This window comes from Pseudorca crassidens, chromosome 21 (assembly GCF_039906515.1).
Source record: "Pseudorca crassidens isolate mPseCra1 chromosome 21, mPseCra1.hap1, whole genome shotgun sequence".
Taxonomy (NCBI): Eukaryota; Metazoa; Chordata; class Mammalia; order Artiodactyla; family Delphinidae; genus Pseudorca; species Pseudorca crassidens.
Window position 1 is genome coordinate 31330912 of NC_090316.1, and position 26674 is coordinate 31357585.

Consider the following 26674-nt stretch of genomic DNA (forward strand, 5'->3'; position numbering starts at 1 on the left):
TGACCGCTTTTGAAGAAGGCTTCGTAGAGGGTCTTAAAAGCTAAATCACCTGTAAATGCAAGTCCAGGGCTTAGAAGCTAACTCAGTTCTGCAGCCACGTTTCAAGGCAGTGAACTCAACAGAAGAACAGAAAAACACTTTATAATCAAGTGTTTCATAAATCAAAACATGATGTCATAGTGGGTCAATTGTCTTGAAATAATGTGATTCGGTTTTGGCTTTCTCACACTGAACTCAGTAAGCAGTGAGTTTGATAAGACGTATTGTATGTTATTGGTGTGAGCACGGAATAAAACAACCGAATTAGAATGAAACAGTTCCTGCAGCCCATGCCTGTCGTGTTGCTCTGAAGAATGCTTAGTCACCCTCCTAAAATTACAGCCAGTGGTAGAACCAGACTGGAATCTGGGGTTTTCACTGGTGTTCTGGTACATCCCTGCCCTCCTGGGACTGTTCAGAAGGAATCGTCTTGAAACTATTTTCTCTCTTTTTTTTTTTAAAACCTTAAGTTGGCATATTAACTTTGAATAATTTTGAGACAGAATGTACTTTATACACCACACTTGTCACCAGGGTTTGTGAGCTGTTTTCTTAAGTTCTCCAGCAAACATTTATTGGCTGCAACCACATGCTGGGCGTTGATGACATAAGATCTCCAGCCTGGGCCTTTGTATCTTCATTGCCTTAATTCAAGTTATTTTCACTCTCCCGCAGATTATACCTCGATGAAGTACTTATACTTTAAAAAACGTTTTCACATCCACTGTCTCCAGGACCCTGTGAGATAGTAAACATTGTTCTGTTTAGTGGTGGAGACACTGGGAAGAATAGCTCACCTGACTTGGATGTGAATCTTTGAAAGTCTTGATAAAGGTATTGCCCTAGGCACTGGCTATAACAGTCATCTCAAAGTGCACCTCATTTAAAATTTTTCATTATTAAAATGACGGATTCTGTTTGTGGACAGACACAGAGCCTGCCGTCCTCTGCTCCTTTCACTTGCGGTGGTTCCTGGAAGGTGCCCAAGACCCTTCTCTGTGCACCCTGGGGCCACAGGAAGTAGTGGATCTGTAGGGATCCTGCACCTGCTCTGCCATCCTGTCATCCCAGCCAGACCTGGGGTACTCTTTCCACCCGGGAGGTGCTGTGCTTTCCCAGCTCCATAGGCTCAGCACTGAGGACAGATAGGAAAAAGTGATTTGCCTAGAAAGTCCGGGGCTTGCGTGTTGCCCTTCTTGAGAACACTTGGAAAGTTGTGTGGACAGGACTGTGAGTGTCACCTTGGAGTGACCCGTGCTGGAGTTTAAGGGGTGAAAGTCATCTTTAGGGGGAGGAGGCTCTGCCAACCGCTGGGGAGAAGGAAGAAGAGCCAGCAAGTGAAACCAAGAAGGATCAGGTGGTGGCAGAGGGGGACCACCAGGAGGACTGATTCTCAGCAAAATAGGAACCGTCTCAGGAAGCAGAGCGCGTTCAGCGGTGCTGAATTCCACTGAAAGGCGAAGAGGGCAAGGACAGAGAAATGACCATTATTAGGTTTGACCAGATGGATGTAGTCAGAGACCTTAGAAGCATCAGGCTTAATGATAAGGAGGGTTGAAGAGTTAATAGTGAGAAAAGCAGTGGGAACAGTGAGTGTAGAACTGTCTCTGCACCTCCTGGCGTCTGGACGGGGCAGCATGAAATGTGACTCAAGCCTCGTAGCATGGCACATTGAAAGACAGCATTCCTGGGGCCTGACAATTTGGTTTTGTTATGATGAATTGGAATTGGTCTGGTGAAGCACCTGAATATATTGGCTTTAGCAGGGGAAAAAAAATACTAGATTAAGGTTGTGTATGTTAAAGCCGAAGTTTCCGTATTTGGCAAACAGTGTAAATGCACGAGGCTACACATGAGAAAACCCAGTGATTCCCTTCGTGCGGGGCTTGTTGCTGCCCATCCTTTTCAAAATACGACCTTCAGGGGTCTCACTGTTTCTGGTTTGTTTTGTTTAACTAGGGGCAGCTAAGTAGAAATGCCAGTTCTTAACTTTTCTTAACTTCAAATTATCTCTTCCTCGCTTTATGCTTGAGAATTCTAGGACCTCAACTTAGTCCATGTGGAATTGAATTGCAAATTCAAAGTTCATTTTTAGAAAAAAACTTCAGTTATCCCTAAAGGTACATATTTATTATTTAACATTTGCAACTTTGTGTTGGATTCCTAAACTTTCTCCTGTGTTTCTGGCATCCCAGTGAAGCAGTGCTCTCCTTAAACAGCAGCACAGAGTATCTTACATCAGAAAATGCAACCATGATTTCATTCTCTGGAACTTTTCAAAAATTAGGTTCAGCTCTCCATCATTGAGATTATCTGTCGGTGACCTTGGGGACATTGTTAACTGTGCATTCTTTTAGGTTTCTAAGCTCTATTCCTGAGTTACAATAGATTGCCACAGAACATCATACTTGAGCTCTGTTCATCCCTGCACAAGTACCCTCTGTGAATTGGGCTTTAGTGGAAATATTAGGTTTTTGAAGAGAGAGGATGCAAGAAATACTGGATTTTAAAAAACTATTGTATGTTTTTCAAAACTGTAATTGACAACATTTTGCTACCTGATACTTTTTTTTTTTTTTTTTTTGCTGTACGCGGGCCCCCCACTGCCGTGGCCTCTCCCGTCGCGGAGCACAGGCTTCGGACTCGCAGGCCCAGCCGCTCCGCGGCATGTGGGATCCTCCTGGACCGGGGCACAAACCTCTGTCCCCTGCATCGGCAGGCCGACCCCCAACCACTGCGCCACCAGGGAAGCCCCTACCTGATACTTTTTATGTATGATCCACACGATGTGTTTCTCCTAAAATTCATTGCCCTGGAAGGTTCTCTACAGAAAACCTTTTAGGCTCTTTTTTTTTAACTGGAGAATAAGAAATACGTAACTGAAAGTGATTTTGTCAGGCTTCCCTGGTGGCGCAGTGGTTAAGAATCCGCCTGCGAATGCAGGGGACACGGGTTCGAGCCCTGGTCCGGGAAGATCCCACATGCTGTGGAGCAACTAAGCCCGTGAGCCACAACTACTGAGCCTGAGCTCTAGAGTCCGTGAGCCACAACTACTGAAGCCTGCACTCCTAGAGCCCATGCTCCGCAACAAGAGAAGCCACCATGATGAGAAGCCCGCGCACCTCAACGAAGAGTAGCCCCTGCTCACCACAACTGGAGAAAGCCCGTGTACAGCAACGAACACCCAGTGCAGCCAAAAAAAAATAAATAAATAAAATAAAGTTATTTTTTAAAAAAAGAAAAAAAGTGATTTTGTCAACTGAAATAGCAGCTCGCCTTAGATGCCTGATAGATCTACTTCTTAGTTCTTTTAAATTGGTCCTTGATCTTTTGCAAGAACAAATATCCTGTGCTTGAATAATAAAGTTCTGCATAACCTAATAATTTATCAAACACTGGTGGTTCTCAGGGAGTTCACAGACTTGAGACATCAGCCTTGACACATAAATGCAGTTGTGTGATCTCTGGTCGTGGGCTCTCGTGACGCTGGAGCAGAATGAAGTGCTTCCGTCCTTCACGTGGTCCATCCTGCCTTCCTTGTAGGCTGCCTGCTATGTGCCATATCGCACACCATTGGAGAGGGTCCTTCAGTGAATAGAGAAGCACATCTCCACTGAACTTTGTTCCCTATAACTCTTTTTTATTTTGGTTTTGTTGGATGATAGCAAAACAAGAAAGACCAGTATACAAGCATTAATATTATGCACAGGACTTTTTTCCTTTTAGGCATTTCTAATATTTGTGGATGTCTATCGAAGTAGAACACTTATTTCAACTGTTAAACTGTGGACAGTATTTTTTGGTAGTAAAACTCACGTAGAACAAAAAACAAAAAAACCCCAAAAACAAAACAAAAAGAAAACCTTGCGTAGAGACAGCCATACCCTCCTTAGCACAAGGGACGAGGGTGAAACAGAGACGGTTTGAAACATTAAAGCAGCCCCTTTTTAGCAGACACTGGTTATTTATTTAGTGATTAGAAGCTCTTTGAGGGCAGAGGCTGTGCCTGTCTTTACTTATGTGGCCCAGGACTCAGGATGGGACGTGGAACATAGCACTTTCTAGTTGAATCAATGTGTGAGTAGATGACTAAACATAGTGTTATTTCTTCTAAATATCTTGGAATTTATTCTTGCCTCTGATGAGCTAAAAATGTCATTTAAAAATACTGTACATCATTATAAATTACAGAAGTGTCCATGTAGTTCATGTGTTTCTCATTAAAATTCATGAAGATAAGATGACCTGATGCTCATTTAAGAAAAAAATCTTTATAACTCAAATTCACATAAAGAACAAACAACAGAGATTGCTGTTAGTAGCCATAATATTTGGTTTATTGTCAGGGATGGTCATAATAATTTCTACTTTGTTTTCACAGCGAAGTGATGTTTCTGCTATTTATTTTAGTTACATTGGAATGTGTTATATTTATTTCTCTGTTTTCATTTTGATAGGAAAAGTGGAGCTCGTGTTATTTATGAAGATGTTTGGACTTCACATTTAGCTACACTGGTGGAATGCTGGGTCACCCTGCTCTCTACTTAGCAGGATGTAAAAAGTAGCTAACCATGAGCAGTGAAGCTCTGAAATCCAAGAATCACCCGTTTTCATTTCTGCAGCCTGAAAAGATGGAGTAAAGCATAAGCGGAACAAATCTGACTTGAATGCCTGCGTGTGATATAGCCAGACTTCTTTGTAAGAAGGTACACATCAACATGTAGCTTCTTTTTCCTCTTACCATCTGGTGTTTCGTCTCTGTAAGTTAATATCTCTTAAAAAGAAAGAAGAATTCGTAACTACTTATTTTTAGTACTTTATTGCTTATTTTGTCCGTCTTGGTTAAATACACTGTGTTAAGTTCTGGGTTTCCTTCTGTGCTCCCCTCACCCCCTTTTCGGAGACAGCTGGAGCAGTGCTTTTTAAACCTTAATAACACGTGAATCACTTGGGGTTCTTACTGAAACGCAGATTCTGATTCAGTGGGCCTGGGTCTCGGGTTCTTCATCTGCTCCCAGCTCCCAGGTGCTGCTGGTCCCAGGACCACGTAGGGAGGGGCTGGCGCCCAGTGAGCATGTCTGCGGGTGGAGATGGTGCTGCTTCCAGAAGATGCTAGTCACGTAGAAAAGTTAAAGAGGTGGGGCCGTCTTGTCAGGATACTTACCTACGCTCAGCTTGTCAGTATAACAGTCCTTTGTGGAAACCGAGACTTGAACAGTTCTGATAAATTGCTCACGATCACAGCGCTTGAACATGGTGGATTTGGGGTTTGAATTCAGCTTTCCTCCATTCGTAGCCCACAGCCTTTCTGGCATCTACTTCCAGAGATAGCCTAGGGGATATTTTGATTTTTGCTGCCTTAAACTTAGATATATTCATTCTGTGACTGCACACCACCTTGTGTGTTTTTTTGTTTTGTTTTGTTTTGTTTTGCGGTACACGGGCCTCTCACTGTTGTGGCCTCTCCCGTTGCGGAGCACAGGCTCCAGACGTGCAGGCTCAGCGGCCATGGCTCACGGGCCCAGCCTCTCCGCGGCATGTAGGATCCTCCCGGACCGGGGCACGAACCCGCGTCCACTGCATTGGCAGGCGGACTCCCAACCACTGTGCCACCAGGGAAGCCCACCTTGTGTGTTTTTAAAAGATTAATGGCTAAGAGAGCGAATTTTGGTGCCAGCCTTGCCACTCCCCAGCTGTGTGACGAGGAAGGCAGTGAGTGTCCAGTGAGCACTAAGTTGATATTGATTTACTAATATTAGTAGGCAAGACTTTTTGACACCCGTCACTAGTCTTCATTCAAATCATAATGCATGTGAACCTTGAAAGCACGATGCCAAGTGAAAGAAGCCAAAAGATCACATTCTGTGGGGTCTCTTTCCTATGATGGATCTGGAAGAGGAAGATCCTTGGACAGAGGCCAATAGTAGTTACCGGGGTGGACCGGAGAGCAGGTTGAGGAGTAATCACTTAATGGGTACGGGGTGTATTCCTGGGCTGACGCAATAGTTTCAAAACTAGAAGGAGGTAGTGGTTGCACAACATGGTGAATAAACTAAATGCCACTGAGCCATACACTTTAAAAGGGTTACTTGTGTATTATGTGAATTTCTCCTGAATTTTAAAAATCACGTGGAAAATTGCCTCACTGAGGGAGACTACTGACTTTGTATTTTTAAAATGACTTGATGGCATTATAGAACGCATTTCTTGGTGTTCTGAGAAGTGTTGGAAATACTTATTTTGGAACAAACATCGTTACCTTGAAACTTTGCCAGTTCACATTGGTCCTTCTGGGAGACTAGACCTCCTCTGCTTTCTGGCTCCACAGTGTTCAGGACTTAAGCACCCTATTGTATGGTTATTAAAAGTTATACTTTTGATAGCCCCAATTTTTTCTCCTGAAGCTTAACCTAGAATCAACTTTATTGCCACAGCAATTTCATTAACTACACAGATATTTTTGTAATCTGTGATGATGTATAATGTTTTCATGTGACAAAAAGGTTAACTGACTTCTTGTCACAAAACTATGAAGAGATGGACGTTGCTTTAACCCAGTGGCCTGAGTTCTGTGTTCTTAACCAGTACATTATACTGTCTGTTTGTGGAAGAAACACAAAGATTGCTATTCTCCCTCTAGAAAAAGTCGAAACAATGGACCTATTAGCAAATTCTCTTAAAGTTTTGTTGTTTGAGAGAATCAATTACTCTCATAACTGAGGCAAAGAGTCTATGAGGTCTGACAGGAAAAATATAATTTAATTTTTATAATTCTGTTGTTAGCTAAAAATAGCAAAAAAATTAGTGAGGACCATTTTTGCTACTCTTGGATAGGAAAGAAGGAATTTGCAAATGCTGAATATATGTTTCTATACCTCCACAGACTCTCACAACCAAGTTTTTTACCCCAGTTGGTGTGGGGAAGGGTGGAAGGGCAGAGGGTGATGAAGACAAGCCCAATCTCTTTTCAATGAGTAAAGGAGAAAATAATGTGTACTTTCAATCTGTTTGAAATTAACAGGATTCCCATTGGTTAAATCTGTGTCACAAGTTTCTAACCATCAGATTTGAATTTTAATCGCTCAGTTGGCATTTTATACAATATGAAGTCTTCTGTATGCAAAGAATATTGTTGACTTTTCCCACAAAGGAGCCCCCCACCATTGTTTTCTTTAGCTGCTATGTTCTCACTAGTATTCTTAGTACCAAAACTGCAGTTGAATTTAACAATTATATATGGTAGGTGGTATGGTCTGGAGACAAGTCCAAAAATAATGGTTGGTTAGCCTAGCTATTTAGAAACTTGGAATAAACAATATTACAATTACAGTAAGACATTGTGAATGTTAATAAATGGTTTCAACACGATTAGTAATACTCTCAAGTAAGTTAAATCAGCTTCCTATTGAATTTGTAATTATCAACACCAGCAGTGAATCATCATCATTCAGTTTTTTAAGTGCAACCTAAAATCCCTCTTACAGGTTGCTTTCTGCTTATCCTGATCTTCTCATATCACTTGTACATGGAAATACTGTTGTTTTCCCTCTCTTTAATTTTTTTTGTTGAGAAACCAAAAATTAAGGGTACCTTGTTTAGTGTTTTTGCTTATTAAATGCTGTGTGAATTAATTAATTTTTAAGACAGCTGAAGAACATTTCTTGGGAAAATTTCTCAAAATATTAAGAAGCAAAAGTGAATGTTAAAGAAAAAAATTAATTTGATTGGTTCTGATCCAGAAAGTGGCATTTAGTTCTTTTGATCCTTCAGAATGTTCTAATTATTCTATAGAGAGTTGAAGAACCTAATAAGAGCTTGTGACAGTTAGCCAGCACCAGTACTAAATAACAATAGACCATTTTTTACTTAAACAAACAAAAAAAAACCCCTTGTGCTTTACATAGACACATTAATTTATAAACAAGAGCAATTTGGGTTTATGCTATTATAATAAACCAAATTAATCTGCCTCACAAAGTTGTCCAAGCAACTTTAATGCTCTCACTGCTCCTCTTCTGTGTTGTATTGGAAGTTCTAGCCAGTGCAATAAGGTAAGAAAAAAATATACACACAGATAGGGAAGGGAAGAAATAAAACTGTCTATTTACATAAGACATGATTGTCTACCTAGAAAATATCAACAAGTCTACAGAAAGGCTACTACAGCTAGTAAGTTGTTAAGCAAGGTTACAGGATACAAGATAAATATACAAAATTTGGTTGTATTTCTGTGTACTAGCAATGAACACGTGGAATTCTAATTTTTTTAAATGCCATTTATATTAGCAGCTCCAGAAGCTGAAATATTTTACTTTAGGTCAGACAGAATATTTGCAGGATTTGTATGCTGAAAACTCCAAAATTCTTGACAAAGAAATTTTAAAAGACCTAAATAAAAGGAGAGAGATACTATGTTCATGAATTGGGAAACTCGGTATTTTTTAAAGCTGTCAGTTCTCCCCATTTTGAACTCTAGAATTGACTCAGTTCCAGTTACAAGCCCAGCAAGATGTTTTTGTAGATATCGACAACTGGTTCTAGGTGCAAAGCACTTTTGAAATAGAAGGTTGGAGACTCACACGATAGAGGAATCTAGGTGACCAGTAAATGAGAACTCTTCTGTACTGTTGTGGCAATTCTTTCGTAAGGGCGCAATTACCCAAAACAAAATGTTTTCAGAATCAAGTGTAATTTATGAGGCCTCTAATAGAAATGGCACTCCCTGCCCTGCTGTTTCCCAGCCCAGATTCTCACTCCTACAATATCCTTCTGATATTTTATTTTCATATTTCTAAATAAAATGCTTTTTCTGCTTTTTTTTTATCACTTTTAGATGTTATCTATAGGCTTCCTTCTATGGAAGATTAAAATATGACTGTATAGCTTTCACTGTGACATACACGTCCCCTCCCCATCTACCCAGTATGGTTTTGCTTTTTGTTTAACATGTTATATATGCATATGAAGACATACTTGTTCACATTTACATGCACACATGGATGACTATGTGAATGCTGTTTGAGCTGAGCCATATAGTGTACTATGATTCTATTCCATTTCTGGTCATTTTTGTTTGTTTTTCTTGAGCTTATCATTGACAGTCATTTTCATTGCTTAGTTTTCTATGTACCTATCACTAACTCACCACAAGAATTTCTAAAAAGTATTGTAGTTTTTCTCCAAAACTGTCTACACATTAGATAATCTTCCAATCCCGTTTATTTCTCTTGGAGACACCACCCATGAACCCCTTTGTTGCTCTGCTCCCTGTGAGACTGGTTCTCCCTAGGTCTACGGAGCCGCTGTTATCCTGGGACTTCCCATCACTGTGATCCCAGTAATCCCCTTTTTGTTTGGTCTGGTCTCTGTTTGCATGCTAGAGGCTTTTATCAAATGGGTAGAAAGTCATGTTTAATATTGAGGACTGAAAAGCTGATGGAAATTCTGTTTATCTGAGTGTATAGATCTTCTGATGTGATGGAGGTATTTGATAGAGGGAGGTCCACGTGTCAGTATCTGTAGGTCTTTTTTCCCTGGGGTGATTTGTTTCTCCACAAAAGAAAGGCCCTTGTCCTGCCATGGAGTTCTGTGCTCGTGTCTCGGGGTGAGGGCTGTGCTGGAGAAGTTTTCCCTGCTACTTCTTACCGCTGCTCCCAGAAAAGCCCGTCTGACTTTACTTTTGTCTTATTCCAGAGGAGGGTGGGGGAGGGTGGAGGTAGGAGATTTCTCCATTTCACCCTGTTCTACACCGCATTTTCAGAGCTTTCTAGTACCCCCAATTTCCCAGCCTTTCTGGGAATCTGCGGAGGGAATTGGATGCTTCCTACTGACTCCCTCTCTAGACGTTTAAGCTCGCGGTTTCTTTGCTCTTCTAAGTCAGTTACCATTTATCCATTTGCTTTGCAACTTTCAAAACATCATCAGCTTTTATCTGCAGTGGGCTTTTTTCCCATTCCTCTTAGCTCCATCATTTTAGTTGAGTCTTGTGAGATGGTGAAAATAAGTTATGCTCACTTTGCTAATGTGTACATAGTTGGCTTCATTTTCTCCTTTATGTTTGATGTTATTCTTGACTTGCATTTAATCTCAGAGCCCTTGTCTGGCTTGGGTTCACTCTAGTTACACTCCTCACCCTGTTCAAGGAGAATGATTAGGTGGATATAAAATAAGAGAAAACCATTTGCATTTTGCCTGGTATGAAAGTAGTTGCAAAGTCAGTCTTACATTATGGAGAGCTGTCTCATCATTAACTATTAATCTAATAATAAGGTGAGAAAATGGGTCCTATTTAAATTCATCAACAAGGTCCAAGTTTTATGAGTGATAATTTTACAATGCCAAAAATATCATATTCATTTGCAGTGGATGCTGAAATAACTCAGCCCTCATTTTAAGGGCTATCCACATGGGATTTGATCCTCTGTATTCATGCAACCCCATTCCTTGCTTTATATAGCTTCTCAGTTATTTTCATTCTATCACGTATATTATGATAAATATCTCAGGTTAACCTTTTATTTTTAACTACACTTGCAGCCTTAACTGCCATCTTGCAGAGTAGATTTTCCCTATTTTGAACACTCTAGTAAGGTAAAGATAAGTCTAGCTAAATGAAAGAACTAAAGCAAAAAAATTTACACTCTATTTCTGATTTGATGATTTCATTACAATCAAATTAGTGTTTTTTGCTATCTCTGTACAATACTCATTCTTACCCTCTCCCCTTCCCACCGTCTCTCTCTTTGCCTGATGGGCTTTTACTCAGTTTAAATGTCGGCCCCTCTGTGGACCCTTTCTTGGTTTTCCTAGCCCGAGTTAGTTTGCTTCCTACCACAGGTTTGCACAGCCCTGCTTTGGAGGAACCAGCATTTGGTTGCTGCCATGCCTCCTGCAAGAGGGTAAACGCTTCTAGGTTTGAGTTTGGGTTTCCAGGACCCAGTTTGGACTCTTATTCATGGTAGGCTCTCAATAAGTTGTTCACAGGTGAATGGCTAGTGAGCAGAAAGAAATAGTTGTTGAATAAGTAAATGACATCTATTGAAAGTAAGATCTGGGCCAGTGCTGAGAATGATCATTCAGATTCTGTATTCCGTTCTTGTCTTTATTCCATTGTCATGCTCACTTTTTCTTAGAAACAAAACATTGCTGTCTCATTTTGGGTATTAGATTTAATATATAAAAAAGGAAATATTTCAGACTGATAGCCCATAGATGGTTCTGAACTTTAGGAACTACCAAAAAGGAAGACTTAGACCTCATTCCTGCTAATTCAGCAAAAAAACCCTTGAGTTTTACATAGCAAATCTAGGGGCAAAAAAAAAAAAAAAATGGATTTACTGAATGTAGGAAAGAAGGAAATTGCAGATAAAAAGATCAGTGTGAGTTATGTAATTCAGCTTGATTATTTTAGTTGTACAATTCTACTGGTACATAGAGACATACAGCTTTTCAAGGAGTTTGGTCATAGAGTAGAGATGAGTGCAGAATCTCAAATGTTGAATTAAAAATGAAAACATTGTTTTGATTACTTAAAAATGTGTGGGTTCTAACGATGATGATGACAGCTTGTTTATGAGACATTTTACTCTTCCAAAGTGTGAGAAGGATTTCCAAACATGGATGTGGAGAACTTCTCCTAAAAACATTAGCTAATGATAGAAATAAAGTTACACACCAAAAGGTTTGCTTTTTGAATTTAGGCTTATGATCTATCTTCTCCTAATACATGGGTTTTTTTAAATTAATAAAATTCTGTATTATTTACTAAGGATTGTCTATAATGACTCCTTAAATTGGAAACTGGAATTTAGGAAGACGTAATATTTCATATGTTTAGAAACGGGGTGGTTATCCTCACTAGGATAATAACCCAGACTTCTAGCCATCAGGAGACATTTTCTTAAACAAGTGTTTATTAATATTTGTAACATTTTTGTAACCTGAAGATTCTGATGGCACTTTGATGTTCAAGATACATGTGCTTCGGATCAATGTAGTATGTAGTTACTGCTAGGGTTTTTTTGTTTATTTTGGTTTTGCTGTATCTTGAAACTGGTTTATTGTCCACTAAAAGCCTAATAAGTCTATAAAAAATGTTCTGCTTCTTCTCTCACTTATAGGTACTGTGGTCTTTGGAAATGGGTCATTGAATTTCCGAGGAACCGTTTGAAGAGTCAGACTACTTCCCTGCAGCTCCTGTAAGTCACATATTATTTTATGGTGGTAAATACAATTTGGTGTTTTCAGGAAGTCATTATTAGCATAGATATACACTCAAGATTTTTTTATTAAATCAAGAGCAATTATGCCTTTAACTAAAAAGACATATTTGCAGAACTTAACACATTTTGTCTATTTGTGAGAATAAATGTGAGAATGTGAGAACATTCCTCAAAAAGTTGTGAGAAATGTAATCTCAAAAAATTTAATTATACAAGTCCTCAGGATTGAGAAAAACAAAAATGAAAAAAGACTAGATTCTTGAGAAGATACTATTATATATTGCTTACTGCCTTAAAAAATGATGCTGTTACTGTTAAAAGAGATAGAAGTGATAGGTATAAAAATTGTGGCCTGCTAGCATTGTGATGTGGTGTTTCTGTTTTGATGTTTTTCCTGAAACTCAGCTTCAGCTTTACTGATTTTCAGGTATTTCAGATGCTTAATGGGAAAGTTCCAGGTTCTAATTTTTTTAAAGATTAATAAGTAGGTAATTTCAGATTTAGTTGGAAGCAGGATTGTGCAGAAGTTGGCTTTTGTTTTCAAATGTTAACTGGTTTGTCACGTTTTATCCTTTCAAAAGATTAATACCTGAAAGGTAAGTGATGATGTGTAATCTGTGAGTGGTCTCCATGTTTTTGAATCGTTTGAGTATGCCATATGGCTATCACATAGTGAGAAGTTGAACTCTGTCCTCCAGTCGCTGTGGTTATCTAGTTGTTGGGTTGTTTTTGTTTTCATTTTTGAGATTGCTGTTTTGATTTGCTCTGGACTTTATAAATGTTTTCTTAAGGAGAGAAAAAATTCCTCTCAGCAAGACTCTTTGTTTGAAATACCTGGTAAGGAGTTGAAGTGTAAAGTAAAAGCTCAAATTCTCCCCCACTCGCTGTCACGAGAGAGTATATGTAACTCTGAATAACATAGTGAGGTTTGTCTTTGAAACTCACCTTATCTGCCTACATGGGCAAGTGAATATAAATTGTGTTGTTGCCAATTTTTCCCGTATTATCATTTTCCCACCTCGGTGTCTGTCATGTGGTCATTGAGATGTCATGGAAATTTATTGTTTCTTTTGAGGCGGTGATATTTTCTTATTATCAGATGTTTTTTAGCTTGATACAAAGCTGTGTATAAATTCAACCTCTGCTAACCTTATGACTCCTTCTTACATGTAATAAGAGGAGCTGTTCTGGGATGGGAGGTTATGTTCTCATTAATATATTTGTTGGGAAAGTGCAGCATGGTGGAAAAGCAGAGGGCCTGACTTGCCCAGAGTCCATAAGTTGACTCAGCGACACCTGAGCGTCATAAAACTAAGCTGGGAAGAGGAGGGGGGTGTGGGGATAAAATAAATTAGATAAGAAAAATGGAATAAAGAAAAAAATAGTGGTAGAACAGTGTAAGGTGAAGACAGACACAGGTAAATGCTGGCTGCAAATTTGGCTCTAAGCTTCCTAGTAGCTGACTCAAAAGCGAATATATGAGAAATTGCTTCTAAATTATGAAGCATTACTCAAATGTTCATTAGTATTAATTGTACAATGAAAACTTCAAACGGAGTTAAAACTCTAGGAGTTTAAGGTTTTGCAGTCCTGAGGTTAAATCTGTGCTCTCAAAATTTTCTGTAAACATTTGAATATGCTATAAATATCAGATTTTGGTTTTGCGCCCCAGAACACCTTTTTTTTTTTTTTTAATTTGCTGGTGGTTTAATTCTAGTAAGATTTAAGTTAATGTTACTAATGCAAATTATTTTTTCCTGTAAATAACTTCCAGGGTGAATCCAGCTTGAGAAGTATAGCTTTGTAAGTGTTTTAAATGGAAGGGTTTTCTCAACCACAAACTACATTGTAGCCTACTTCCCTAAAATACGTCGTAGTAGAAGAGAAAAAAGACTTTTGTATTAGAATAGTGAGTAAAAGATAGGAAAGCCTCTTTGTCATGAAATTAAATGTATAATTTTCTTCATCATTAAAAATCAAGATTTTCCTTGTCACAAGGCACAATCATTTGTTTCAGAATCATATTACAATGTTGTAAATATCATAAAAGTTAAATGCGGTCATATCACCTAATAAGTTATATTTAATTACTAAAAATCCCTTCATATTTAACAGCGAGGCTGAAAAAAAATAGTACAATCTTCATATATACTAAAAGAACACGTTTCTGTTAATAATTTCAGAGATCCTGAAAGTCTTCACCACAGAAACTTGAAATATATATATTTGAGCATTAACTTAAAACTAACCTATCAATGCCTATGCAGATATGCTGTTCTCAAAATGAAAATTTAAAGCCCCTAAGAGGAGGAGTCAGAATGCGTTAACTATGTTTTTCCTTCTCCAAATATTAAACCGCTAATAACCACTTCTCGTAAAAATCCCTGAATATATAGTGTATTTTTATGGCTTCGAGAATTGTTCCTTCCTTTTAATTATGCTAGTGGTGCTGAATTCAGGACATATGGATATTTACACAGTCTATAAACAGTGCTCAGAAGAATGCAGTTCCAAGGTTATCTCTACTATATGGCATAAGTGTTCTGTTTTCCAGTTATTTACTGATCGACTCGCACATAACATTCTTGGTTGTGACAACAGAGCCTGTAAATTGTCAGTCTCATTCGCAGGCTTAAATTTATCTTCCCGTAGGCGTTCTACCAGGTCACCATGCCAGGCTGTGGCTCGTTGGGGGTTGTGCTTCGGTTCGTTGAGTGATGCGGGTTTAAGGGGTGACGTTGATGGGGCTCTAACTGGGAGCTCGCGGGTCCCCTCAGTCTGGAGCGTGGGCAGTCTGTCCGAGCTGGATAGGGCGGCAGCATGCAGCTGTGTCTTTCAGAGCTTTGGGATGAAGTCTTTGAAAACTGGAAGACACTGTTCCTCAGGTGTGCGCAGGCATTTAGAAATCTGCTGGGCGGATCATCATGGTTGTGGCCTTGAGCGAGTAGCCGGACCCTTTCCAGTAGTACCACTTAATACCGTTGAACTTATTCGTGTTCTGCCTCTGTGGGTAGTACATTCCGTTCAGGTTGGAAGGACCACAGGCATCAAACCACCAGCCTGTGAAAGTGAAACACAGAAGGAATTAGGAGCCAGGTGGCCCTATCTCACCGCGGAGTTACAAATACTGGCTAATCCGAGAGTCACATTCTGCTCATTTTAAGCAGGTGTGTGCGGGCCTTCTTGAGAGTGGAGGGTGCCACCCTGGCAGGTGGCAGTGTGGTTTTCCACCTCTACACTGGTGGAACCGTAGCCCCTGGGGCACATGTTTTTACGTGCTTTCTTACTCCTCTTCCCCTGTGCTGTGGGGAAGGGCCAGTCACCCACAGACGTGACTAGGAGACCCACAGGACAGTGGAAAGTGTGGAAAAGTCAGAGCCCGAAGAATCGATGGGTGGCTCTCATCGGCCCAGGATCACCTTCCATCCGGTGCCAGCAACACGGCGGACCAGGCTGCTTCAGGCTCCCCTCCGCCTAACAAAGAATGTCTTTTGGGGACTTCCCTGGTGGAGCAGTGGTTAAGAACCCCCCCTGCCAATGCAGGGGACACGGGTTCGGGCCCTGGTCCGGGAAGATCCCAGATGCTGCAGAGCAGCTAAGCCCGTGCGCCACAAATACTGAGCCTGCTCTCTAGGGCCCGCGAGCCACAACTACTGAGCCCGTGCGCCACAACTACTGAACCTGTGCTCTGGAGCCCACGAGCCATAACTGCTGGAGCCCACGTGCCTAGAGCCCGTGCTCCGCAACAAGAGAAGCCACCGCAGTGAGAAGCCTGCGCACCACAACTAGAGAAAGCCCGCGCGCAGCAACGAAGACCCAACACAACCAAAAATCAATCAATAAATAAATTTATTTAAAAAAAAAAAGTCTTTTTGTTTCAAACGTAACCCCAAATTTTAAGTACTCAGTGGAGCTAGATAAAAAGGAAACGTTTAAGACCCAGAGACAGAAAGGAAATGTAGAGCTATAGTGGTGTGTGCACTAAGGTAAAGTGGGGGATCTGGGAGGCCGCTGCATGGCACAGCGGCGGAGCAGTGGGCATCCACACCTACACCCGAAGGACCAGGCTTGGGCTTTTAATACCCTTACCTAGAGGCCCTGGGTTTGGGAGGGGAAGGAATGCCCTCAGTCTACAAGCATTAATCCAGATAAATCTTTGCAAGATTGGGTTGGAAGGACACATACAGTATGATGCCATTTATATAAAATTTTAAAATAACTATTATCGATCTCTCCATACCTAGTAAAAGAAATCAATAATGTGAACGTTACAGGTATTGGTAGGGCATGTTTTATTTCTTTAAAAAGTATTCTGATGCAATTATTATATTATTTATACACTGAACTCTGATCACCCGTTATTACATCCAAGTGCCTAAATTGTTTCCTGATAGTAACAGCTCCATGACTTAGGTTGATGCAGATTAATGTTGATTTGATAAGACATTTGTGTGTGTGACTCATAAACCTTCAAAATATTCAAGAATATTGCAGATTTATAGATATGTCCATTCCAGAGCCTGTTGTCTGACTCAACTATAGAATTTACTGTCTATGCAAAAATCTAGCTGGTCATTATGCTGGTTTATCTGTGGTCCAGACCACGGCTGGGAATCTGACCTCTACAGTTGGGACCGCTCTGCTGTCTCTCTTGGGCTGCGTTTCTTCTCCCCGATCTCCTTTCCACTTCCACTCTCAGCCCTAAATCTTGATCTGAGTAAGTAAATATGTTGTTTCCTTGGTTATTAATGCACTGATACTCTCTTGAGTAGCTCTTGACATTCGGGTGGTCTGAAAACCGCCACCCTCTGCGTGGACATCTGGGCTCAGTGTGGGAATGACAGACAGGAAGCAGGATTCGGCGTGCTCCCTCCCCTCCCCGCCCTCCCCTGGTTGGCTTCAAAAAGGATTACTGTGGTGGGATGGGAGAGACAGGCAGCTTTTACACAATCAGCATAATAGCTTTCTCTGGTGAAAAAATTACTGAAGGAAGTATGGCTAATAGGGAAGAGCTAAGTTACCAACGTCTATTTATACATGAAATATATTCTCTAAGGAACCATAGGACTGATTTTCTTAATGGAACCTAATTCTCTCAGTATCATTTTAAAGACTTGAAAATTACTGGGTTTCAAATTATTTTTATAAATAAATCCTTCCTTTTGTCCGTAAATGATTCTTAACTGCAGTACAAACACGTGACAAGTTTAGACCCTTTACTTGTTTATGCAGTACCTCGTATTTATAAAATATATTGACTGCAGCTCTTTCCTCTGGTTTTCCTGGGTGAGTAATGAATGAATTTTTGGTGATACAATTCATGGTCTCTACAAATTAAACCCTGCCAATTTCCTGTTTGCCTCTGCATTTCGTCTGCACTGTTGGCAGAATTTTTGTTGCTGATTTCAACCTTTCAGTGTTTTTAAGAACTAACTCCACAGCATTTGCCCGACTTTTTCCTGGTCTCAATCACAATTAACTGGTTTTAGTTATTCCACGTTTAAAATTTTAGGAATCAGAAGAATAAGTTTTCTAACAGTTGGTTCCTGTCACTAAACTCTGAAATGTTTCTGAGAACTCATGTGGCCATTAAGTGACTGTTATACCACATTTGCTTATGGGTATGGTCTCTTTTTGTTTGTGTGTGTTGTTTTTAAGAGGTCTAACATGAAAGGTAGCAGGCAAGAGCCTGAAGATAAAGGCCTTAAAGTGGACAGTCATTCATTTGAATTTGATGCACAGAAAAGGAGCTTGGTTAACTACTTTCTGTGCATTATTAGTATTTGCTATACATTAATGAAATACTTTTAAAAAAAAGACAACTGAAAAATCCTTGTTGGAACAATAAATTATTAATTGGAAACATTTCTATACTGATGAATCTATGTCCCTGTTTCGGTAGCCATTTTTAATTTTTAACCTTTTTAATAAAGCAAAATGGAATTAAACCATCGTGCCAACATCTGATACTCAGCACAAACTCCAGAGAGCTTGCTGAGTATCACACGGCCCCTCTCCTTGCCAGGGGTAGGTCCTGAGGAGACACAGTTGGCCTGCTGACAATTCTAGCTCAATATCACATTCGTGTGTAAAACTCAACAGTCTGAAAAGCGAAAAACAAATTTCCCTGTATTGAGCAAGTAAGTCTATTTATGAAATTGGGACATTGTCACCAATCACAGGTTGAAGTCTAAAGAGCCAACCTTTCCCTCTATGAAATCCTTTCTTGCCAATACAAATAGGAAGAGAGAAACGTCATCCCACCTCCTGTGAGCATTTGTGAACATTTGCAAATACATTTGTCGTTGTCTGCGTCCTTTGTGCTAAAATCATTTCCTGGTTGGCTTATGCTGCTTATTTTGCCGGCTGTCCCTGTGAGTCCTTTAAGGTGAATCCTGTAAGCATGCAAAGAAAAAAAAAAAAGGCAAAACATAATTGGCTTGGGTGGTTGATTTATCATAGTGGGAAGTTTTTTACAACGAAGAATTTCATTCTACAGAAACACGTGCTATGCTGCTCAGTGCACTAGTGCATACTCTGGACAAAATGTTTTTGCGCTGGTATAAACAGGAACCAACTTATCATCAAATCCTTAGGCAAAGAGGAATGTTTTCATGAAGCCTTCAACGCATATCACTTGCACAGGCATCAGCGGGGACTTGGGGGCCCTGTCATTTATTTTCCTGCTGCTTTCAGGTAAACAGAAGAGGGGAAAATACATCGTGATGGGATCCTCTTTCCAAGTCTCCAGGCGTCATCCATCTCTTGTAGAAATGAGAATCCAGGATGACTGGTGGGTGTGGGGAGGACAGCAGACAACAAGGGATGACCACTGAATGTGAAGTAGGAATCTAGAGAACTGTGTGGAAAAACAAATCCTTGTGGCTGCTTTGCCTTGTTTCTGAATAGTATTTTAATAAACCTGCCAGACATTGAGAAAGAATAAGCGTACTATTAAGTTAGACCCTAGATAATAGCCCAGGCTTTTAGCAGATTGCAGAAGTCTGGCTCGCCCCAGCACTGTGCCTGCCAAGGAGGAGGGGAGAAGGGCAGGGGCAGGTCTGTGAGCCCAACTCCAGGAGAGCCCCAGGCAGACAGGCTCCGGAGCTCGGAGCAGGGTCCAGGGGACGCGGGGTGCCTGTGTCGAACTCCATGTCACAGTGTGGCGCTTGGAGCGCGGAGACCTGGGGCGTGAGGTCTCCCCATCCCAGGGACACTCCTGCTGTACTTTAAGCGCCGCCGCCGCCGCTCATCTCGGGAACACCTGCTCACATTTGCTAACAGCTATCTGGGAGGGAATAGGATTTCCTGGAATTCATGCTGGAGCAGAAGGTGGAGCTGAGAGGAAAGGTTCCCCAGGGGCGTGTCTCTAACCCGCCTGTGCCACTCACTGTCCCGGGCCCGTGCATGGAATGCCCAGACCGGCCCCGAGAGGCAGGCGCCACCCCCCTCTTACACGTAAGATCGCTAAGGTTCGGTTCGGAGGTGGGAGCTCGTCCACAGCCACGTGCTGTAAGTGGTGGAGCTGGGACTGGCAGCAGCTGGGACTGCACCTCCGTTAGGGCTCCACGCTGCTGCGCCCCTTCACAGGGGCGCTTGGTTATCGAGGAGGCACTTGTGAAAAGGGGGGCACGGGGGCATATCCAGTGAGTTCCATAAAGCGCTGGTCCTGAGTAACGTTTGTGTTGGTAACTCAGATTTTTGTTTGTAGTACTGTAGCTCTGGAAGCCTCATCACAGGCATTGATCGAATTTCTGAATTTCAGGGTTATCCTCATGCTTCAAAAATGACCCTGGGCCCTAGCACAGCCTCTGCATACCTGCTGCAAGGACTTCCTGTAAGTTCTGCTCACCCTTGGGATTTTGAAACACTTTAATTTCTGTCCAGGCCCTTCTCATTAATCGTAGGTAGGGTTGAAATGAACTACTCCCCGTGCCTTTCCTCCTTTGAACTCTCCTGTCTCCTTTGAACAATCTCAGTTCTACTGGAACGCATTAAATTTCCCCAAAGCAAAAGAAGGGAGAATACTATGTTTTATGAGTCTCTGTGAGAAAAGTTGTATCTTTTTAGATCCTTCTGCCGTGTGGCCCATTGTTTTATTTTATTTTTTATTTTTATTTTGTGGCTGTGTTGGGTCTTCACTGCTGCACGTGGGCTTTCTCTAGTTGCGCTGAGCGGGGGCTACTCTTGGTTGTAGTGCGTGGGCTTCTCATTGAGGTGGCTTCTCTTGTTGTGGAGCACGGGCTCTAGGTACGCAGGCTTCAGTAGTTGCAGCATGCAGGCTCAGTAGTTGTGGCACATGGGCTCAGTAGTTGTGGCTCGTGGGCTCTAGAGCGCAGTCTCAGTGGTTGTGCCACACAGGCTCTAGGGAGCGTGGGTTTCAGTAGTTGTGGCTCGTGGGCTCTAGAGTGCAGTCTCAGTAGTTGTGGGGCATGGGCTTAGTCGCTCTGCAGCATGTGGGATCTTCCTGGACCAGGGATCGAACCCGTGTCCCCTGCACTGTCAGGCGGATTCTTAACCACTGTGCCACCAGGGGAGTCTGGCCCATTGTTTTAAAGTTGCCTTCTTGTAAAATTTGATTGTTAAGAATAGCCACGTTCTTGAAATTACTTGAAATTGGTACCGATTGCTTTTACATCACAGTAGAGTGAAAGGAGAGGTAATGCCAACATTTAATAATTAAATCTCAGTGTTTGTATAGAATTGCAAGAATGTTTGTGAAAAGTGACCAATTCTTAAGGTTTAATATACAAGTAGTTTTTAGTTTTAGTAAAAATAATCATAGTCTATTGATGCATTTATCCCTTCTTGTAACGTATATTTTTTCAGTTTTCCTACATTTGGGAAAAAATTCCTTTAGTGAAAAACAACTTAGCTGCTACATACAATTGGCATTCTGAAACATCTGTAGTTATTGTTTTAGCCACATCCCAGTTTTCTTATCACATTGACATGTTTTATTAGGATAATAATTTTTTCAGTGTAGTATCTGTTTTATACTGCCAAGTAAATTCAACTGAGCTTTAAACAACTGTGTGCTTTGTAAAATGGCATATCCAAAAATTGATTGCATTTCTAAAGGAAATATCTGTTAAGAGCCATCACAGTTTAAAATATTTTTATAATGTCAGCATACAAGGGTAATGACCCATATTGTAAAATCTTCTTATATAAACAGTCTAATCCTTAATTTTTGTGTGTGCTTTTTTTTTTTTTTAATTCCTGTGTTGTAGATTCCTAACTGTTGCCAGTTGAAAAAATATTTAGCTTGGAGGTCAAACAATGACCAACCACTCATGTCTAAAAATTCATTGAAGTTTTGATCTGTGGAGTCAACTTTGGGCTGCAGTGAGGCCCCAACACCTATCTCTTCATTCATCTGAGTTCCCGTCCACCCTGGACAGCCGGCTCTTTCTGTAATGAGAGCTGATGGGCTGTTTCACTGACTTCTTAAAAGTCATGTCGAAGCTTGTCGTACATTATCTGTTTTCAAAACATGCTTCCGAATTTTGGTCCACTGTTTATAAAGCAGGACACTGGACATTGTGCAGTTCTCAGGTGGCTGTCAGCAAGCTGGCTTTCGGCCCGTTTTTTCGTGCTGTCCATCGCGCACCTCCCCAAGGAAGCCAGCTCAAGGATTTTGAAATCGTGGGTTTTTCCCAAACTACTCAGATCTTGGAATTTCTGTTGAGCAGAGGGTCTGAGTCGGGCATCAGTGGGATTTAGACGGGACGGCAGGCCAGTTGACGCCTGTCTCCTGTGACGTTCCTATGGAACTTCGCTTGTTTATTTCTGACTTCAGAGTTGGTGTTTCATAACGTGTGCTCCATGATCACCAAAACCCCCAAACACCACCAGTCCGAGCCCTCTAGACTCCCTCAGGGTGTGTTGGTGCCTGAACCCTTGTGTTGTGCCTTCTCAGACCAATTCCCGTGTGGCCACCAGGCCCCCCATCGCCCTGCTCTGCTCCGCCGTCGACACGCACGTCTGAGCCCCTCTCCCTGTAAAGCACAGGTGCACGTGCCTACTGCCCTTGCCTGGCACAGCAGGTTGTAGAGATCCCTTTGCTCTGTCTCTACTCTCTGGGCGCTTTAGAGCCAAAGAGTAAAGTCCCAGTCAAAATTGCCTGTGCTTTTCTTGGAACATTCAAGATTAGCTGTGTCCAGTGGGTGGGAGGAGGTAGGTAAATACTGAGGCAGTGCTGTGAATCAGATGATCTTCCTATAGCAGAGGGCAGAGGGTCTGGCTACCTACTGCCCACCTAATCCTTCCTCTTTTGAACTTGGCAACTCATCCTGACTTTGGGATGGAACATAACAGTTGAATATGTCTAAACTTCAAAAAGATAGATTTAACTTTTAAAACCTTCTGGAAGAAAACAGTATAGTCATGGGTATACATCTGTTGTGGTATTGGCATGGCATTTTATAGGGACACAACATTCACCTGTTCTACAAACAGTTGTTAAAGACCCATTATCTGCCACACAGGGTTCACCTGTGCCCTGAGGCTACACAGCAAACACAACAGGCAAAATTCTGTCCTCATGAAGCCTTCCTTATATTGTCGAAATTAAAGTTCGAATGTTGAAACTAGAGCAACTTACCTAAAGGCGGCAAAGAGCTCTAAGAAACAAGATGTTTTTCCCCCTTAAGGTAGCCTATGAGTAATTTAGATTCTGGTTAATACAATGGGGTTCTGACTTTCTGGAGTCATCACCCAGCAAGTCCTTTAACTTTTTCAGTGACATATAATTTCCTTACCTGTAATTGAGTTCTTCGCTCGAGAGATAGAAATGGTCGTACAACGAGTAAGCCTCATTCCCTTCCCAGTCTTTCAGGTGTATTTTAAGCACGTAGCGTTTCTGATTAGTCACTTGTGAAACAAACTCATTTCCCAGCCAGTGTTCGCCTGAAGGGTTCCCAAATCCCTGAAATCGAAGTTGTAAAATTCACTTACTTCATTTATTTTTTCTTCATGTATTTGAAATCAATAGTCCATCAACTTAACACGGAATAACCATTCAATATTCAACAGAAATCCCTTCCCGTACCATGAAACTTTGGGGTCTTCCATATAAGAAAGATTTTTAAAAGGTCAGTTTTAGGAAACTAAGCTGTTACCAGAAGGAAATTAGTATTGGGATAATTAGAACGACTTGGGGAACCACCAATATCATAAACATCTCAGTTTACAGACGTGTGAAACACGATGAAACAGTTTACCAAAAAATGCTGAGCCCACCATTAAAAATAAGCTTAACTTTCGCATGCCTTTGTTTTGATATATAGTTTACATTACATTGGCAGCAGGACCATTCTTTAACGGGGAGACTGAAACACCAGTTAAAAAGAACCCTTTGGTTAAAAAAAATGATCAAAAGTCATTGGTTAGTTTTAGATTTGTGGTAAAGTTCCTGCACATTCTCAAAGTTAGTTTTCGCAAAGAAAATTATTTTCAGATGGTTTAAAGAGTATTCATACCACTTTATATTCTTTCCAAGTCCTCTGAAAATCAACACTGCCATCTTCACGTCGCTGAATAATTGTCCACCCACCTCCAGCTGTTTCCATGTCACAGTAAGCCTGCAAACAGGAACGCACAATTACTGCCTGGGAAATGTGCGTGACTTGGGTCTTTGTCTTAAATAACAGAAACGAGATGAACGGAGATACTTATAATAAGACCAGGGCTGATGGGGTTCTCTGGGGTAAATCTTGTGGTCTTCCAAGAGGCAGAGGATTTTAAAGAAATTGAAAACCATGAATTTAAAATGATGATGAAAAATAAACAGTAATATAACATGATGTGTCGATGAAACTAGGACCTTGTCATCATCTGTTCTAGGCTAAAGACCCACCCCGATAGCTGACCCTGAGATCGCTGTTCCTTAGAGATTCGCTGGGAATGGGACGTGTTGGCAGATTGGCCCCAAACCTCTCATCTCCAGCCTGTAGAAATCCATCGCCTCGTGTTCACAGCCCTGAAAACCTTTATGATGGTTGCCAGTCCCGACTGACTCTCCAGAGAGTGGTGTAAAAGGGAGACTCTTGCCTTGTGGGGTTTCCAAGACTCCTGTGATGCCATGGGGCTGTTCGGCTTCCTCCATGTGTGGGATCAAAGTCAGGTTTCCTGGTTCATCCCTCAGAACAAGGGACCGGGGGCTCCCGTGTACCTGCTGTGTGTGTGTGACCTGAGGGGCCTGGCAGCTCCACCCCACAGACCCTGACTTCATGCTTCTCTGCACTTTGCTCACTGCCCCTGTTACTTCTCTTCCCAGCTCTTTTGATTTCTGCTTTTAAACGGGCTTGGTGGGTTTAAACTTTGTTCGCTACACAGGATTCTTCCTTGGGCTAGGAGCATGCATGCTCAATTTCAACTCAGCTGGAGTTTTATTATGAAATTAAAAACCCCCGAAAATAAGATTACACAAATAGTTTTAAATAATGAGATTATAGTAGAACGAAGGCGTTTTCCAAAAAGTTAAGATGAATTTCCTTACAGGTTACAAGGTAGTAAATGTGAAAGTTAAGGTTCAAAAGCAATTAGCAGTATTCTTCCTTTGTTGTCTTCCATGGTCTTTGGGGGGAAGAATGGAGATAATTTTGGCAGAGTAAGTTTACACGTCAACTGTACTGCATTTGTGAGCCGAAATCCTGGAGAATGGGGGCTGAAGGAGAACCCAGAGTGCACCTGGACCCGCCCTTTCATTGTAAGCGCTTGTTGGCCACCCTGTTTCGAGCGGAACCAAGAGCGGCAGCTGGAACCCAGCACTGCTTCTCCTGTTGTGCGCTCTCCACCGCCATTCCAGACTCTCTCCAGGATGGACGCTCGGCCCGTCATCGCTTCCCCAGTCACCCTCATGTTTCGAAACGTGTTCCATGAAAGAAGATTATATTTATGAAGAATAAGATGATTTCCCCATTTTAAATTAATCAGCCATATGAAATCGATCTGCTTAATATAACCCCTTATTATCTCTCTGTGTTGACGTTATTATTATTATTAATTATGGTTGTTATCATTGCTACGCATCACTCTGTTCCAAGCACCAGGCTAGGTACTTTCTGTATATTATCTGTAATCTCATGGCAACTCTGCTGTGATACTATCATTCTGCATGTTTGAAAGGAGAAAAGATTTGGTAAAGTTAGGTTAATTTGATCAGAGTCATTCAGCTATTAAGTAGCATATAGGATTTGAATAAGGTCTCTTTAATTTCCTAATTCTGTGATGTGTTTTCTACTCCCCCATGCTTCTGAAAACAGAGAAACCTGACTGTTTTGTTAATAGGTCAGAAGGCCCTCCATGCAGCTCCACGTTGAAATCAGTTCATGAATAATACTGCCTCTCACTCGCCTCTGGTCCACAAGATGGTCCGTACTGCTCACTTCTGTCAACGTGTCTAGTAAACTAGCTGAATAAGCTCCATTGATCTGAGCAGTCCTGTGCACACATGTTAGCGCCCCTGTGTCCTAAAAGGCGTGCTAGCGGGTAAAAGGACGGCACACTGTTCTCAGGGAGCCTGTCCTCATTCTAATACTTGCTTCTTCAGTGTCAGAATCACCCTGATGCAGTTGCTGATATTTAAATCAGAGAACAAGTCCATCTTGTTGTGCAAATCAGTGAAGACCAAGAGCTGGGGTCTGAGCCATACTATCCTCTCACCCCATTAGGGACAATGATGGGATCATGGGAACGTTTTCTTAATATTACTTTGTCCAGCTTAAGAAAAAGAACAGAGCATTTATAAACACCGAAGTATCATGGTTAGTTGGCTCATGAGGCTTCCGGAGCAAGATAGTGTTCAAGTAGAGTTCTCCACGTAGCCAGAAGGTACAGATGAAAATGGTGAAGTAGATTATATAGGGTCGGAAAAGCATAAGTCCTCAGATAATGCCCATGACCTCACTGCTAAGCTACAGCAAACCCGAGGACGGTTAATACTTTTGATGAGCACACCATGGTGTGGTCCAGGGACCTGATATCTCGCTCTAAAGCTTGATTTCTTTCAGCAAATAGCGCTTGATTTAAATGTTATGCTTCGGCTCTGAGGCCATGGTGACTAAGTGATTAAAGAGCAAAGAGATCGACATTAGGCGTCAGGTATCCTGGGAAATGTAGGGAAGGAAGCTCTTATGTCTCTAACTAGCAAAAATGTAACCCTAATGCTTCTGATAAATGCCATCTTGCAATGCCTATCTTGTACAAAAACCTAATGAATTCTTCAAAAATAAGGTTGAAATGATATTTAGGCCTCTTTGGGAAAGATCTGCGCAGAGATCTGTTGAACATTCTTTCCTTGAATTAGATGAAGCAGGCCAAGCTCAGGTGCCCTGGCCCACAGAGAGGTTGTCTCACAGTCCTTGCGTGTTGAATGGATGGCAAGCACCGAGCCCTGTCCTGGGTGCTCA

General features: G+C 41.4%; 2 protein-coding genes across 7 annotated transcripts in view; one reads left to right on the forward strand and one right to left on the reverse strand.

Moving 5' to 3' along the window:
* The window catches only part of MCPH1 (microcephalin 1), a 236894-nt gene that overhangs the window by 86274 nt on the left and 123946 nt on the right, over positions 1-26674 (forward strand). For all 4 annotated transcript variants that reach the window (XM_067721973.1, XM_067721971.1, XM_067721969.1 and 1 more), the window contains 2 exons: positions 4497-4745; positions 12159-12236. In XM_067721973.1, the coding sequence (XP_067578074.1) occupies positions 4497-4523 (27 nt within the window). In that variant the 3' untranslated portion in view covers positions 4524-4745; positions 12159-12236. The remainder of the gene's footprint in view (positions 1-4496; positions 4746-12158; positions 12237-26674) is intronic.
* Positions 11934-26674, reverse strand: part of ANGPT2 (angiopoietin 2) — a 57035-nt gene continuing 42294 nt past the window's right edge. For 2 of the 3 annotated variants that reach the window (XM_067721974.1, XM_067721975.1), the window contains exons 6-9: positions 23744-23845; positions 23024-23190; positions 18525-18655; positions 11934-15320 (exon numbers count right to left, since the gene is read on the reverse strand). In XM_067721974.1, coding sequence (XP_067578075.1) covers positions 15160-15320; positions 18525-18655; positions 23024-23190; positions 23744-23845 — 561 coding nt within the window. In that variant the 3' untranslated portion in view covers positions 11934-15159. The remainder of the gene's footprint in view (positions 15321-18524; positions 18656-23023; positions 23191-23743; positions 23846-26674) is intronic. The other variant, XM_067721976.1, reaches the window with a different exon arrangement.